This window comes from Giraffa tippelskirchi, chromosome 2 (genome assembly GCF_054371585.1).
Source record: "Giraffa tippelskirchi isolate mGirTip1 chromosome 2, T2T-mGirTip1v1.2.pri, whole genome shotgun sequence".
In the NCBI taxonomy this organism is placed as follows: domain Eukaryota; kingdom Metazoa; phylum Chordata; class Mammalia; order Artiodactyla; family Giraffidae; genus Giraffa; species Giraffa tippelskirchi.
The window spans coordinates 17,383,282-17,399,712 of record NC_137276.1 but is presented as its reverse complement, the minus strand read 5'-3'; the positions used below and the strand labels follow the sequence as shown (position 1 = coordinate 17,399,712).

Sequence of the window (16,431 nt, the reverse complement as noted above, 5' to 3'; positions counted from 1 at the left end):
ACAGGGATGAAGGGATACTGGGGACTTTGAGATTCCCATCATGTGGTTTAGCAGATGTGGGACTGGGACCAAAGGACTCAGAGGATGAAGTGGGGCGCGGGCTGTTTGGCGTTGGCTGAGCCAGCTGACGGGGATTCCCAGGTGGTGCTAGTGATAAAGAATCTGCCTGCCAGTGCAGGAGCCACAGGAGATGCCAGTTTGATCCCTGGATCGGGAAGATCCCCTGGAGGAGGAAATGGCAATCCACTCCAGTGTTCTTGCGTGGAGAGTCCCCATGGACAGAGGAGCCTGGTGGGCTGCAGACCATGGGGTAGCAAAGAGTCAGACATGACTGACCATGAATACAAGCTGCATGATGAGGCTTGCCTTTTGTGGGGCAGTGCTCACCTTTTGTGTACGTGGCGCCCGTCGGTGACCTCGGCGCTTGATTCCCACAGGGATGGGTGTCCGCAACGGCACAGACAAAGATGCAGAGGCTCTTTTCAAGTGCTTCCGGAGCCTAGGTTTCGATGTGGCTGTCTATAACGACTGCTCTTGTGCCAAGATGCAAGATCTGCTGAAAAAAGGTACACTCATGCCCCTCCGCCTTCACTCATCTTCCTGCTCCCGAGTGGAGCAGGGCCCCCCTGGTCTAAGAAGCTGCCTTCACGTGACGGGGGAAGGATCTCAGCGTGGGAAGCCTTTCCTTCATCCAGGTGACTCCATACCTGGCTCCAGGACACCTGTCTCTCTCGGTAAACTTAGATTTCCCCCTAAAAGGAGGAAAGCAACTTACCTCACAGTAATAGGTTCTATAGCTACAGAACAGTCTCAATTTCAAAAGGCTAATTCCTAGGAAAGTAGCAAATCTTAACTTTCTGTCCAGAACAGAGTTTAAGTATAAATTTTCACTGGTGGCAGATAGAGAATAATAATCCCCATACACTTCAGAACTACCTTATTTCTTACACAACACATTCACAGAATTGTTTCTTTAGATCTTTAATGGAACCCCTGCCATGTTGGCCAGCAACATCATCATGTCCATTTCATAAATGTAGGGACAGAGCTTTAGAGAGAGAATAAGGGTCATACTGAAGGCAGTTAGGAGGAGCAGAACCAAAACTCAAGCATTAACTAGTTCCAGAACAATTATGTTTTCTATTACCCCACACCTATCTAGTGGAAGCTACCTATGATATTCTCACATTTAGGGCAAATTTTATTGAAAGTAATACCCTCCCAATCTGTTAGACAATGACCCATGGGCAGAGACTGGACAGTTTCAACCACTGCTGCTTTTCTTAGATGTGCAGCTAAACAAGCAAAAGATCCCTCCCCCGACCATATAACACTCTCTCTTAAGTACCCCTCTCTTACATTTTTAAAAACCAGACATCTTTTCCTTACTTCTTCAAATAAGAATCTCAAGAGCCGACCTTCTGTACCCTAGTAGGCCACATGGTAGAGCAGACTGGAAATCACGAGTACACGTTTGGGATCTAGTCCACATTCAGGCAGCTGGGTGAGCAAGGCAGGGTGTCTGTGCCCTCCTGGCTTTTTGCTTTCCTGAAATGTGGATCATGATACAGCAAGTCCTGCTTCTTGGGGTTGCAATTAGCATTAGCTGAGGGAAAGCTTGTGAGCATAATTTGAGAAGGGTAATGTCCTGTACAGATGTAAGGACTTGTCCCAATGGTAGTTTCTGTTCTTATGAAAAGTGAGTTATATTGGGACTTCCCTGGAGGTCAGGTGGCTAAGACTGCATGGTCCCAATTCCAGGGGCCCAGGTTCGATCCCTGGTCAGGGAATTATTTCCCACATGCCACAACTAAGACTTCTTATACCACAACTAAGACTTCTTATGCCACAACTAGAAAGCTTCCACATTCTACAAGGAACGTCAAAGATCCCGCATGCTGCTACTAAGATTCCACACAGCCAAATAAGTAAATAAAAATAAATATTTTTTAAAAAGCAGATTATTCCACCTGAGCCCAGGTCATGTCAGGATCACAGAATTCTCCTTTATTGTCCTATCAAAATAGCATCGTGGTGACTTTTCTTGACAGGGCAAAGTTCTAGGACATCTCTGAGATGCCATTTTTTTATCAGTGAAATAAAAATAAATGAGGTCTACTTCAAGGGGCTCTTGTAGAGATTAAGTAAGGTAAGTCGGGCAAAGTACCTAAATCACGGCTGCAGTAGGTGTTCAGGAAATTCTTCTACTACTGTTATTTTTTTGGCCACATCACAGCTTGTGGAATTTTAGCTTCCCAACCAGGATTCAAACCCAGGCCCTCAGGGGTGAGAGCATGGAGTCCTAACCACTCGACTGCCGGGGAATTAAGAAATTCTAAATCTTACTCTTCTCTCATCACTGATGAAGAGAAGAAGAAAGGTTATTATAGTACGTAGTTCTAGCTACTTAGTTAGAACCAAGGAACCTTAGATGAGATCAAGCTAAGCCAGCTTACTGGGGCTTCCCAGGTGGCGCTAGTGGTAAAGAACCTGCCTGCCAGTGCAAGAGAGATGTAAGAGATCCACATTTGATCCTGGTCGGGAAGATCCCCTGGAGTAGGGCATGGCAACCCACTCCAATATTCTTGCCTGGAGAATCCAATGAACAGAGGAACCTAGTGGGCTACAGTTCATGGGATCTCAAAGAGTCGGACATGACTGAGCGACTAACACTTTCTTTTTTTTCTTTTCAGTAAAAGTAATACATTCACATTGTTTGGCAACTGCCACCACCCACCTCCAGAAGAACTTTTTTCATCTTGCACAACCGAAACTCTGTCCCCATTAAACCCTAATGCCCCATTTCCCATCCCCTCAACCCCTGGTGACAACCATTCTGCTTTCTGCCTTGGTGAACCTGATTACCCTAGGAACCTCATATACACGAGATCATAGAACATCTTTTCTTTAGTCAGTGTCTTGTTTCACTTAGTGTGTTTTATTTTCTTTAACAAATACTTGCTTGATACTCATGTGGTCTGCTTTGCAAATATCAACCCACTTAACGGGAAGGTCCATTTTACAGACAAGAAAACCAAGACACAAAATGGTTAAGCAGCTTGCCCAGTGTCACAGACCTAACCAAGGCCCTGGCCTTTAGCAGCCCAATATGCTGCCTCCCAGGAGCTGCCTGAAGCCCTCTTGCCTCTGGGATGCTCTTCCATGTGAGGCAGCCTCGTTCTGGTTTCAGACTCAGTGGGAGTTCTAGAATTCTCCCTCTGACCTCTCCCCAGTGGCATCCAGGGGTGCCCCTCCACCCTCTGCCTGTCCCTCTTCGTCAGGGGCAGCTGCCAGACTGGAAGGGAGTAGTACGTCTGAGGTCCCACACCCAGGAGTCATATTTTAACTTTTCAATGTTTCAATTGCATGCAGCATCTGAAGAGGACCACAGAAATTCAGCCTGCTTTGCCTGCATCTTATTAAGCCATGGAGAAGAAAATTTAATTTATGGAACAGATGGCAAGACAGCAATAAAGGACTTGACAGCCCATTTTAGAGGGGATCGATGCAAAACCCTATTAGAGAAACCCAAACTCTTCTTCATTCAGGTAATCCCTTTTCGGAGTCTATAGAGACTTCCCTGGTAGTCCAGTGGCTAAGACTCTGCACTCCCAATGCTGGGGGCCCAGGTTCAATACCTGATCCGGGAACTGGATCCCACATGTCACAACTAAGTGTTCACATGCTGCAACTAAGACGCAGCACAGACAAATAAATTAATTTTCTTTAAGTATTAAAATAATTTAAAAAAAGTCAATAGAAATGAAAAAAAGATTAGAGTGACTTGGCTTGTATCATTTTTTTTACAAATCTACATGCTGTTTCCATTGGGGTATGCAAATTTAGGTTGTATTTTTCTACCTCTAATGCTTGGCATGTATATTTGCACTGGATCACAAATTATCGAGTTTAAGACATTATAGTCTTTTTATTTGCTCTGCTTGCTAATTCAACACATCTTCAGATTATCTTGGACATCGTTGTGTTGCTGGTACATGCCAAGCACAGTTCTAAGACTGCAGTGGGACACAGCTGTGAATAGCACATGTGTTCCTATTCTCAGCTTCATACAGCCATCTCTGCTTTGATTTTAGGCTTGCCGGGGGACAGAGCTCGATGACGGGATCCAGGCTGACTCAGGACCTATCAATGACACGGATGCTAACCCCCGATACAAGATCCCAGTTGAAGCCGACTTTCTCTTTGCCTATTCCACAGTTCCAGGTATCAAGTCCCTTGTATGCTAACCAGACCATGCACCCCACCTTCGAAATGGAGACTTGGAGCTGTGTTAGTTTCCTATTGCTGCAGTGATAAATTGCCGCAAATATGGTGGCTGAACACACACAAATGTATTATCTTACAGTTCTGGGGGTCAGAATTCCAGAATGCGTTGGCAGGACAGCAGTTCCTTCTATAGACTGTAGGGGGCGCAAGTCCACATCCTTGCTTTCCCAGCATGTTTAGACCTGCCTGCATTCCTTGGCCTGTGGCCCCCTTCCTCCAGCTTCAAAGCCGGCAGCCTCACATCCCTGACCCTCCTTCCATCCTTACATTGTTCTTTCTGACCCTCTTGTAAGGGCTTCTGTGATTAGATTAGTCCCATCTGGATAATCCCAGGATAATTTCTCCATCTTGTTTTCTTGACCTCAACCCCATCTGTGAAGTTCTCTAGGGCAGCAGTTCCCCGCCTTTTTGGCACCAGGGACATGATTCATGGAAAACAGTTTTTCCATGGACCAGGGTGGGGGTGGATGGTTTCCAGATGATTCAAGCACGTTACCTGTATTGTGCACTTTATTATTATTACATCAGCCCCACCTCAGGTCATCAGGCATTAGATCATGAGGACCCCTGCTTTACGGCATGAGCATTTCTGAGGGCCACTGTTCTGCTTACCGTGGAGATATAGTCACTCTTCTCTCCAAAGAAAGCTGAATTCTCTCATTTATGATTATTATTATTTTTGGTAATTGTAAGAACAGACATTTCTATGGCACTTATTTACTGAGTGTTGTTCATGTCTTTTACCCTGAAATTTGTGTAGTATTTAGGGAAGGTGATACTTCTATCCTAATTTTACAGATAGAAAAAAAATTGAGCTTGAGTAAGTTTAAGTGGCCTGCCCAAGGTCATACAGAGATTTTCATACATAATAGAGTTATAGCTCAGACCAGGATTCCTTTATACAGTAGCCTGTAAACAGGCACCAGAAATGCCAGTAGCAAGCAAGCCTCCCTCTTGTTTGGGTTTGCCTGAGCAAATTCAGTGAAGTTCCATTGTTTGGGGTAAAAACCATCACTCAGAATTCTCCCAACTGTAGTAGTAGTTTGTCAGGTGCTTGGTATAGAAGTATTGGTTACAGTAAGTTGGCTGTTGTGTTTGGAAAACCAACTCTGGCAAGATGTACAGATGGGATTTTGTGAGAATGAAAACTTCACAAGTTTTAAGAATCCCATAAGAAAGAAATTTGGTTCCTGCCCTTGAGAGGAAGGCAGAGTCATGGGAGCTTATAGTTGTGCAATCCAACCTGTCGGTCGAGTTGGAGGGGCCCTAGCCAGGTCTGGCAGAACTGAAGGAAGAAGGGTGAGCTCTGAGGGTGAACTCTAGGGAGGCAGGTGAGAGAGGCTTCCAAAAAAAGAACTTCTGTAACAGAGTCTTAAAAAATCAAATAACAGGAGGAAGGGCGAGATGGCTCAGAGTGCCCAGGGGCAGGTGGCTCAGTGCATTGGTAAAACTCAAGAGCTGGACCACAAGGTGTATTAGTCTTTTCAGGCAGCTCTAACGTAAGTCCACAAGCTGGGGAGCAAAAGTTCATTTTTCACAGTTCTGGAGGTTGAGATCAAGGTGCCAGGCATTGTGGCTTCTGATGAGAGCTGTTACCCTAGCTTGTAGACCACTGCCTCTTCACTCACGTGGCCCAGGGAGGGGAGAGAGGCCATAGCACAGGGTGTGACTGGGCCTGTTGTTGTTGTTGCTCATCAGCCAAGCTGTGTCCAACTGTTCACGACCCCATGGACTGCAGGACTGGGCGTGACCAAGGTTCAAACCTAGACAGGGGAACGGGGGCCCAATTGTGGTTGGCCCTGCAGGATCTGCTAAGCAGCCTAAATTTCACCCTTATATGGAAGGAACTGTTTTAGGTGAGAGAGGGACGTCGACTTAAAAAATATTCACAACCTAAAACTTGAGAGTTATGGTTTATTACGTGGAAATTTTTAGGACTTAAGCCCGGGAGATAGCATCTCAAGTAATCTTGGGAGAACTTCAAGGAAACAAGGGAAGGAGCCAGGTTATGTAGAAGTTTTGCAACAAAGGGCAGGTAGTTTGAACATCAAAAGACTATTGTTGATTGAAGAAAACCAGATAACCCAAATTAAATGTAGTGCTTCTCTGTGTATGGGAAGATGCAAGAGTCCGAACTGCCTGAAATCACTCCTTTCATATGCATCAGCTATTGGGGCCAGTATCCTGTGTTTTCACATCTTGAGCTCCCTTGGGCCTCACCATAGGCAGTGGCTGCAGTCTGATGCCTGCTAGATGGCAGGTATTCTTCTTCTTGAGTGCCCTTCGGGCTCACCAGCTCACATTGGAGGGCTGCAGTCACTGATGACTATGACATGCTTGTTTACTGATACGGCAGGAAATATTCCATTTCTTAGGGACAACATGAGATTTGTGTTTTAGAATGATTCCCTGTAGTACAAGGTTTAGAGGACACATATCCTGTATGGGTAAGTGGGGACTGCTATCATTTCAGAAGAGCACATGTGAAGGCCCCAATCACAGACAGCTCCTTCTGGGTAGTGAGCAAAGCAGCAGCCAGGTCAGCTGACTTCATCTCCTTTCTCTTCTCCTGTTGAAGGCTATTATTCATGGAGGAACCCAGGCAGTGGCTCCTGGTTTGTGCAGGCCCTCTGCTCCATCCTGAATGAGCACGGGAAGAGCCTGGAGATCTTGCAGATCCTCACCAGGGTGAATGACAGGGTGGCCAGGCACTTTGAATCCCAGTCTGATGACCCACGCTTCCACGAGAAGAAGCAGATCCCATGCGTGGTCTCCATGCTCACCAAGGAACTCTACTTTTGAAGATAACCATTCCAGGGGTACATTCCAGCTGAGAGGCTATGGATCATTTGTTGATGAATCAGAAATTTTTTTTTTAATGCTCTTAAAAGATCCAGAATTTCTAAGAGATTTTAATTTCAGGAAAATTATTGATTCAACGGGAAACAAACTCTCTGGTGCTGTCTTATGGTCTCTGAATTTTCAGAGACTTTTTTTTTTACATTGTTATCCATTTGATGACTTTTTCTCTTAAGATTCATTTTCTGTTTGTCTTTCTCCTTGTTGTCGCACTTAGTACATACAACAAAAATGACCTTTGCCAATGACTTTTGACTGTGTCCACCGTGACTGGTGGTGACTTTGGTAGACTATCAGAGTCATATTCATACCTGGCAAAGAGAGTCCTTGACAAAAAACAGCCAAAGGGATATTTATTTGCCTGTATTGCAGAAAGTGGGATATCGAATGCGGTTTGAGTGAATTTTTCATTGACTTAGGGAAGATTCTTGTGCAAAAATTCCCAGATATGTTAAGAGGGGGAAAAAAATAAAATGATTCTAATATGTAGCAGTCAGGATCCAGTCAAGAAAACGGAAACCATTCTAGATATTTCGGTAGAGGGAATTTAATAGAGGAAATTGACATATCTAGATGAGGAAAGAGAAGATAAATGAAAGGAAGCTGTAACCCAGGTGGCACTAGTGATGAAGAACCCGCCTGCCAATGCGGGAGAGGTAAGAGACTCGGGTTCAATCCCTGGTCAGGAAGATCCCCTGGAGGAGGGCATGGCAACCCACTCTAGTATACTTGCCTAGAGAATCCCATGAACAGAAGAGCCTGGTGGGCTATAGGCCATAGAGTCACAGAGTCAGACGCGACCGAGGTGACTTAACATGCACGTGCGTTGTCACATAGGCTTATGAGGAGCTGTGGTTCCTTAAGTCCAGAAACTGGGGTCCTGCACAGGAGCTGGAACCATGGTGGGGCCTTCTGGTGGGAGCTGGACCACCCGGGAGTTGTAGGAAATGAAGCAGTGGCAGGGACAAAGCCACTGCCCAAGATGAAGCAACACCAGATGAGTCAGACATGCAAAAATTCCCTGATTTTTTCCACCTCTCCTTCTGCCCTGTAGTCTTCCTTCAACACCTTACCCTTCCAGCTCTTCCTGGAAGCCATCTGGCAAGGGTCCTTGGAAGTGTGATTTCCTGCAATACAGAGCATAGTCAGGCATAGTGAGGCAGAGAAGGAACGAGAAATGGTTATGGGCCTGGCTCACAATGTGAATAGAAGGAATTCTATTCCCTGTGTTCAGCGATTCATCTATTCAGTCGTTTATTCATTGAGTTGTCAGACAATCTGTGTATTACATACTATGTGCAAAATCATCTGTTTTAGCTTTATAATCTACCTGGAACTTTTTAGGTTATTCCAAGCCTTATTCTGAGTAAATTTTTGTTACCTAATTCTCTAAATGGAGAAAGGTTTATGGCAAAAATGTTTGCACTGTCTTTTCAAGGTGGCGTTCTCTTTTGAATTCTTGATAAATTACTGTTTTATTTTGCCTAGTAACTTGTTAACAAGTGTTTATATTTATTGATTAAAATGTGGTTGTTTAATTCCTAATCTGCTCAGTTTGCTTTCCTTTTGAAGTTTTTTTTTTTCATGGCAGTTGGAAAATGAGAAAACGGGATAAGAACTGAGCCTATGACTTGAACTCAACACAAAACGTAATTCATGATTTCTTTTGAAGCTAGGACACTAATAAAACAACAAGTAAATAATCACTTAGGAAGCTGAAAAATTTTACATAAACGGGTTAATGAACTTGTAAAGCTGTTTGTGATGGACTGGCATTTATTAATTTGGCAACAAAATCAGATGGTGTAAAAGTATCTTCTTTCAATGAAAGAACTAATTTAAGGCCATTTTCTTGACTTGTCCCTGGTTTCCTGCCATCTAAAATATACCAAATGTTCAAAATGTAAGTAGTGATCATGAATCAAGAAAATCAACAAGCATCTACCCCACTGTTCTCAGAATTCACTGGCTGTTCTTTGGGAAATAGGCCATCCTATTAAAGTTCCCTGTCTTAGAAAATGCCCAAGTGCATTGTAATTTGAAGTGAAAATCATAGCACTCTAGTTATTTGCCTTGTAATCTTCATTAAATAGACAGACATGATCAGCATTAATTAATGTCAGCATTAATTTATTTTTTAGTTCTCTGAGCAGTCATAGGTATTAAGTTTATAAATTATTAATATTACCTCATGCTCCTTAGTCCCGAGATATAAATCACTGTTAGAAAATAGCCTTTGTCTTTGAGCGCATCATCGGGCAGATGCTCTCATTTACCAAGATCAGAAATCCTATCCCAAGTCGTTTATGTGTTCATACTCATCTCCATTCTTAAATTTCCTGATCTTTTTATAATCTGAAATTCTGATGAAAAATTACTCTAAAGGAGACCTCAATCCTGGTGAATACACATTCCTGGTCATTGTTACTTAGAATCCAAGCTTCCTCCTTGCAAAAATACCAAGCAGAGCACTGACATCTATGAGAAAGATGCTTCCCTTGGCGTCATGGGCTCAAGTCTGGGTTTCTATTTGCTTTTTCTCAAGATGCCACTGGCCTATTTTAAGTACCAGCTTTAGGCTCTGCCCTGAGCTTTTTCCTCTGAGCAAACTTCCATAAACCATCATAAGCCGATGGTATTTGTAAATTGCCCAAAATAGGTCTCACAGTACTAGGGTACAGTGTATTCAGCATGGTTTAAGACCTCAAAGAAACCAAGAAAGAAGATAATGTTCACTGAAAGGACGTGGACACTGGTTGACAAATCCTTTCACTTGTCCAGCCTTGCAATGCATCTCCTGAAATCTTTAGACTAGATACTCTGGGCACCAAGGATTGCCTCTTGACTTCCTAGGAACACACGCTTCTGTCTGGCTTTCCATCTGGCAGGTCCTTTTCCATCAGATGTCTGGACAGGTGAGACGCTGTGGTGGTCACCAGTTGAAAGCAGCAGCAATGCATCTGTATCTTTAGGCAGGGACACAAAGAACAGTAGCCCCAGGTAGCACGCATTTCCAAAGGAAAGTTATCCTTCAGAATTCTGCAAAAAACTTCAGAGTTCTTTGCAAAAATATGCAGGGTCAAAAGGTTCTTTTACACTGTTTTGCCTTATAAATGTTTTTGCCTTGTAAATACAATGTCTGTGCCCCACAACATCCACATCCCCTGGGAGCTTGTCAGAAATGCAGAATCCCAGGTCCCGCCCCAGACATGTTTACAAGAACCTCCATTTTAACCAGAGCCCCAGGGGATCCACGTGCATGTGACAGTTTGAGAAACTCAGTTTTGACGGCAAGGACCACTTGTTGACACATTTTGCTTCCCCTGAAGCTGGAGCTTCATAATGTTTTCCTGTTGTTCGGTCACTAAGTCGTGTCCAAATCTTTGTGACCCTCATGGACTGCAGCATACTAGGCTACTCTCTCCTCCACTGTCTCCCAGAGTTTGATTATATTCATGTCCATTGAGTCGGTGATGCCATCTAACCATCTCATCCTCTGCTGCCCCCTTCTCCTTTTGCCTTCAATCTTTCCCAGCATCAGGGACTTTTCCAATGAGTTGGCTCTTCGCATCATGTGGCCAAAGTATTGGAGCTTCAGCTTCAGCATCAGTCCTTCCAATGAATATTCAGGGTTGATTTCAGGGAACAACTACTCACTCCAGTATTCTGGCCTGGAGAACTCCATGGGGTCACAAAGAGTCGGACGTGACTGAGTGACTTTCACTTTCACATTCCTTTAGGATTGACTAATTTGATCTCCTTGCTATCCAAGGGATTCTCAAGAGTCTTCTCCAGCACCACAATTTGAAAGCATCAATTCTACAGCGCTCAGCCTTCTTCATAGTCTAGCTCTTACATCCGTACATGACTACTGGCAAAACCATAGCTTTGAGTATACAGACATTTGTCAGGCAAGTGATATCTTTACTTTTTACTATGCTGTCTAGGTTTGTCATAGCTTTCCTTCCAAGGATCAAGCGTATTTTAATGTCATGGCTCAGGGATGATTTCTTTTAGGATTGACTGGTTTGATCACCTTGTAGTCCAAGGGACTCTCAAGAGTCTTCTCTAGCACCATATGCCTAAAAAGAATTCATGAAAGAACATAACATGTTTTGGAGCTTTCACAGAAGACATGTTTCAAGCATGTCTTAATCTTCGGCAAAATCTTCTTGTAAAATTATTCGATGCCGTTAATCTCCATGTTATGCTTTCTCTGCCCATCTCCATTTTAAGTGAGCCTTCTGCTGAATGATACAATGATATCATTTATATGTTCTCAAAGTGTTTGAGAATGTGCATTGCAGGCTTTAAAATGTCTTCATAGACTGAATGGGATTAAGGGAGACATTCTTTGCAGGGTTTTGTTGCAGGCACAAGTTGTCATGCACTGAAACCGCAGAGCCTTTCTCTTCCCACCTGTCCTCCCAGTTGAGAGAATAATTGCCTCTCCCTGCCAGTGTGCCCTCAGGCCATCGATCACCCTTGATAGATTTCAGTACTTTGTTTTGGATCAGATGGTAAATAATTCTGATTCATAAATCATTAGCACAGACAAACCAAGCACACATTTGGAAGGTCCCAGCCAGCACCACAGTATTGGTGTGGACATGGAAACACCATTAGCTTGCAAGTTCATGCTTGACTAACCGTTTAAAAGTACATGATCAACACCTGAAAACCCAAAAGCCAGATATGATGAGTTGACTTTAGCGTGAACTTTGATTTATATAAATGTTAATGACACTACAATTTTCCAATAAATTTGTCTTAAACATTTAAAGCCAAACTCTGTCAAAGGATTTATATTTGGGAGATACTTGGGCTTATAACAGCAGGAATACAAGCCAGGCATTTCTTGAGCTTTAATGGCCAGATCCAGGTAGATGGCATGTGGTTCAGAAAGAATTTGGGAGAAAGGGAGGTAGAAACAGTCTGATAGGTTTGGTCTAAATTGCTAGTTCCAAGGAGTTGCCAGCTTGCCTAGTGGTTTGCAACTCCATGCTTTCGCTGCTGTGGCCTTAAGTTCAGTCCCTGGTGGGGGAACTGAGATCCCACAAGCTGTGCAGCACAACCAAAGAATAAAAATGAAATAAAATAAGTTGCTAGTTCCAGCTTCAGTTGTTTGAGGCATATCTCAGCCCTCACAACATCAAATTCTTTCTTATGATCCAGCATTAGCAGAGGTACCTTTAACCATCAGTATTTAGAAACTTTGCTCTGGATGCTTCCCTGGTAGTCCAGTGGTTGAGAATTCACCTTGCAATGCAAGGGACGCCAGTTCAATCCCTGGTCCAGGAGGACCCCACATGCCACAGAGCAACTAAGCCCATGTGTCACAACTACCAACCCACGTGCTACAACTACAGAAACCCACATGCCTAGAGTCCGTGCTCTGGAACGAGAGAAGCCACCACAGTGAGAAGTCCGTGCACCTGCAACTACAGCTGCATCCAGAGAAAGCTTGTGTGCAGCAACAAAGACCCACCACAGCAAAAAAAAAAATGTAAGTAAATAACTAACTAACTAAATAAATAAATCTTTAAAATAAAGAAAGAAACTTGGCTCTGAGTCCCATTAAAAGATAAACTGAGGTGAACTAAAATTTTAGGAATTTATTTAAGCCAAAGGGGAAGTGGTAAGAAGTGCTCCCTTAAAGGAGCTGGGGAAAATCTTTTACAGGGAAAAAGTGGAAGCAAAGTAAGGAAATTATTGATTGGCTGTAACTTAAACCCAGGTTGTCTGTGATTGGCTGCCCTTAGCTTTCTCTTTCCTAACTTGAGATGTTTATAGGCTTAGATTTTGATCTGCTTATGTTGGTGCAGCAGCACAGTTACTCAGTCACTCAGTCACGTCTGACTCTTTGCGTGACCCCATGGACTGCAGTACTCCAGGCTTCCCTGTCCTTCACTATCTCCCAGAGTTTGCTCAAACTCATGTCCATTGAGTCGGTGATACCATCCAACCATCTCATTCTCTGTCGCCCCCTTCTCCTCCTGCCCTCAGTCTTTCTCAGCATCAGGGTCTTTTCCAATGAGTCTGCTCTTTGTATCAGGTGGCCAATGTATTGGAGCTTCAGCTTCAGCATCAGTCTTTCCGAAGAATATTCAGGGTTGATTTCCTTTAGAATTGACTCCTTGCTGTCCAAGAGACTCTCAAGAGTCTTCTCCAGCACCACGGTTCAAAAGCATCAGTTCTTCAGTGCACAGCCTTCTTTATGGTCCAACTCTCATATCCATACATGACTACTGGAAAAACCATAGCTTTGATTTTATGAACCGTTGTTGGCAAAGTGAGATCTCTGATTTTTAATATGCTCTCTAGGTTTGTCTGAGGTCTCCCAAAAGTGCAGGCATTACACCAAAGATTGATTTAAGCAGCAAACATTTAAAGAGCACTGCTAAATGCCAGATGTTTTATTAGGGGTGGGGCTAAAAAGATGGCCAATAAATGATACTTACCCCAGAGGAGGCAAACAAATCACTCCAGTAAAATAGTGACTTGGTTTTGTTTATTAATTGAGCTGTGCATTCATCACTCTGGAGTACAGGTAAAGAAGTGTTCCTCTGCCTAGGGATTCAGAGGGGTTCCCAGAGGATATACGTAACTCTCTTCCACTTTAGCCTCCCAGCAAGGCTGAAAGGAGGCAGCAGACACAGGAAACGAAGGTCAGCAGGTAGAAAATGTTTATTTTCATTTCAGTTAATTTCAGTTGCTCAGTTGTGTCTGACTCTTTGTGACCCGATGAACCACAGCACGCCAGGCCTCCCTGTCCATCACCAACTCCCTGAATCCACCCAAACCCATGTCCATTAAGTCGGCGATGCCATCCAACCATCTCATCCTCTGTCGTCCCCTTCTTCTCCTGCCCTCAGTCTTTCCCAGCGTCAGGGTCTTTTCCAGTGAGTCAGCTCTTCGCATGAGGTGGGCAAAGTATTGGAGTTTCAGCTTCAGCATCAGTCCTTCCAATGAACACCCAGGACTGATCTCCTTTACGATGGACTGGTTGGATCTCCTTGCAGTCCAAGGGACTCTCAAGAGTCTTCTCCAACACCACAGTTCAAAAGCATCAATTCTGTGGTGCTCAGCTTTCTTTACTGTTCAACTCTCACATCCATACATGACCACTGGAAAAACCATAGCCTTGACTAGACAGATCTTTGTCAGCAAAGTAATGTCTCTGCTTTTTAATATGCTGTCTAGGTTGGTCATAACTTTCCTTCCAAGGAATAAGCATCTTTTAATTTCAGGGCTGCAATCACCATCTGCAGTGATTTTGGAGCTCAGAAAAATAAAGTCTGACACTGTTTCCACTGTTTCCCCATCTATCTGCCATGAAGTGATGGGACCAAATGCCATGATCTTAGTTTTCTGAATGTTGAGCTTTAAGCCAACTTTTTCACTCTCCTCTTTCAGTTTCATCAAGAGGCTCTTTAGTTCTTCTTCACTTTCTGCCATAAGGGTGGTGTCATCTGCATATCTGAGGTTATTGCTATTTCTCCCAGCAATCTTGATTCCAGCTTGTGCTTCCTCCAGTCCAGCGTTTCTCATGATGTACTCTGCATATAAGTTAAATAAGCAGAGTGATAATATACAGCCTTGACGTACTCCTTTTCCTATTTGGAACCAGTCTGTTGTTCCACGTCCAGTTCGAACTGACCTGCTTCCTGCCCTGCATACAGGTTTCTCAAGAAGCAGGTCAGGTGGTCTGGTATTCTCATCTCTTTCAGAATTTTCCACAGTTTATTGTGATCCACACAGTCAAAGGCTTTGGCATAGTCAATAAAGCAGAAATAGATGTTTTTTTGGAACTCTCTTGCTTTTTCGATGATCCAGCGGATGTTGGCAATTTGATCTCTGGTTCCTCTGCCTTTTCTAAAACCAGCTTGAACATCTGCAAGTTCACAGTTCACGTATTGCTGAAGCCTGGCTTGGAGAATTTTGAGCATTACTTTACTAGCATGTGAGATGAGTGCAATTGTGCGGTAGTTTGAGCATTCTTTGGCATTGCCTTTCTTTGGGATTGGAATGAAAACTGACCTTTTCCAGTCCTGTGGCCACTGCTGAGTTTTCCAAATTTGCTGGCATATCGAGTGCAGCACTTTCACAGCATCACCTTTGAGGATTTGAAATAGCTCAACCGGAATTCCATCACCTCCACTAGCTTTGTTCGTAGTGATGCTTCCTAAGGCTCCCTTAACGGTCATCTGAGTTAAATTCACCCATTCCAGTCCATTTTTAGTTTGCTGATTCCTAAAATGTCAATGGTCACTCTTGCCATCTCCTGTTTGACCATTTCCAATTTGCCTTGATTCATGGACCTAACATTTCAGGTTCCTATGCTATATTGCTCTTTACAGCATCAGACTTTGCTTCCATTACCATTCACACTCACAACTGGGTGTTGTTTTTGCTTTGGCTCCGTCTCTTCATCTTTCTGGAGTTATTTCTCCACTGATCTCCAGTAGCATATTGGGCACCTACTGACCTGGGGAGTTCATCTTTCAGTGTCCTTTTTGCCTTTTCATACGGTTCATGGTGTTCTCAAGGCAAGAATGCTGAAGTGGTTTGCCATTCACTTCTCTGGTGGACCATGAAGGATTGTAAGAGGCTATTATGAACAACTATATCACAATAAAATGGATAACCTGGAAGAAATGGACAGATTCCTAGAAAAGTTCAATCTTCCAAGACTGAACCTGGAAGAAATAGAAATTATGAACAACTCAATTACAAGCACTGAAATTGAAGCTATGATCAAAAAATCTCCCAAAAGACAAAAGCCCAGGACCAGATGGCTTCACAGCAGAATTCTATCAAACATTTAGAGAAGAGCTAATGCCTATCCTTCTAAAACTCTTTCAAAAAATTGCAGTGGAAGGAATACTTCCAAACTCATTCTATGAGGTCACCATCACCCTGATAACAAAACCAGACAAAGACTACAGAAAAAAAGAGAACTACAGGCCAATATCACTGATGAACATAGATGCAAAAACCCTCAACAAAATTTTAACAAACAGAATCCAGCAACACATCAAAAAGCTTATACACCATGATCAAGTTGGGTTCATTCCAGGGATGCAAGGATTCTTCAGTGTACACAAATCAATCAATATGGTACACCATATTAACAAATTGAAAGATAAAAACCATATGATAATCTCAATAGATGCAGAAAAAGCCTTTGACAAAATTTAGCACCCATTTTTGATTAAAACTCTTCAAAAAATGGGCACAGAGGGAACCTACCTCAACATAGTAAAGGTCATATATGAGAAGCCT

The 16,431-nt window shown here is 43.3% G+C and overlaps 1 protein-coding gene across 2 annotated transcripts in view; it reads left to right on the top strand.

The window, feature by feature from the left end:
* Positions 1-8,691, top strand: part of CASP7 (caspase 7) — a 43,395-nt gene extending 34,704 nt beyond the window's left edge. For both annotated transcript variants that reach the window (XM_081539065.1, XM_081539073.1), the window contains exons 4-7: positions 438-566; positions 3,373-3,548; positions 4,095-4,224; positions 6,866-8,691. In XM_081539065.1, coding sequence (XP_081395191.1) covers positions 438-566; positions 3,373-3,548; positions 4,095-4,224; positions 6,866-7,089 — 659 coding nt within the window. In that variant the 3' untranslated portion in view covers positions 7,090-8,691. The remainder of the gene's footprint in view (positions 1-437; positions 567-3,372; positions 3,549-4,094; positions 4,225-6,865) is intronic.
* Positions 8,692-16,431: the final 7,740 nt, after the last annotated feature.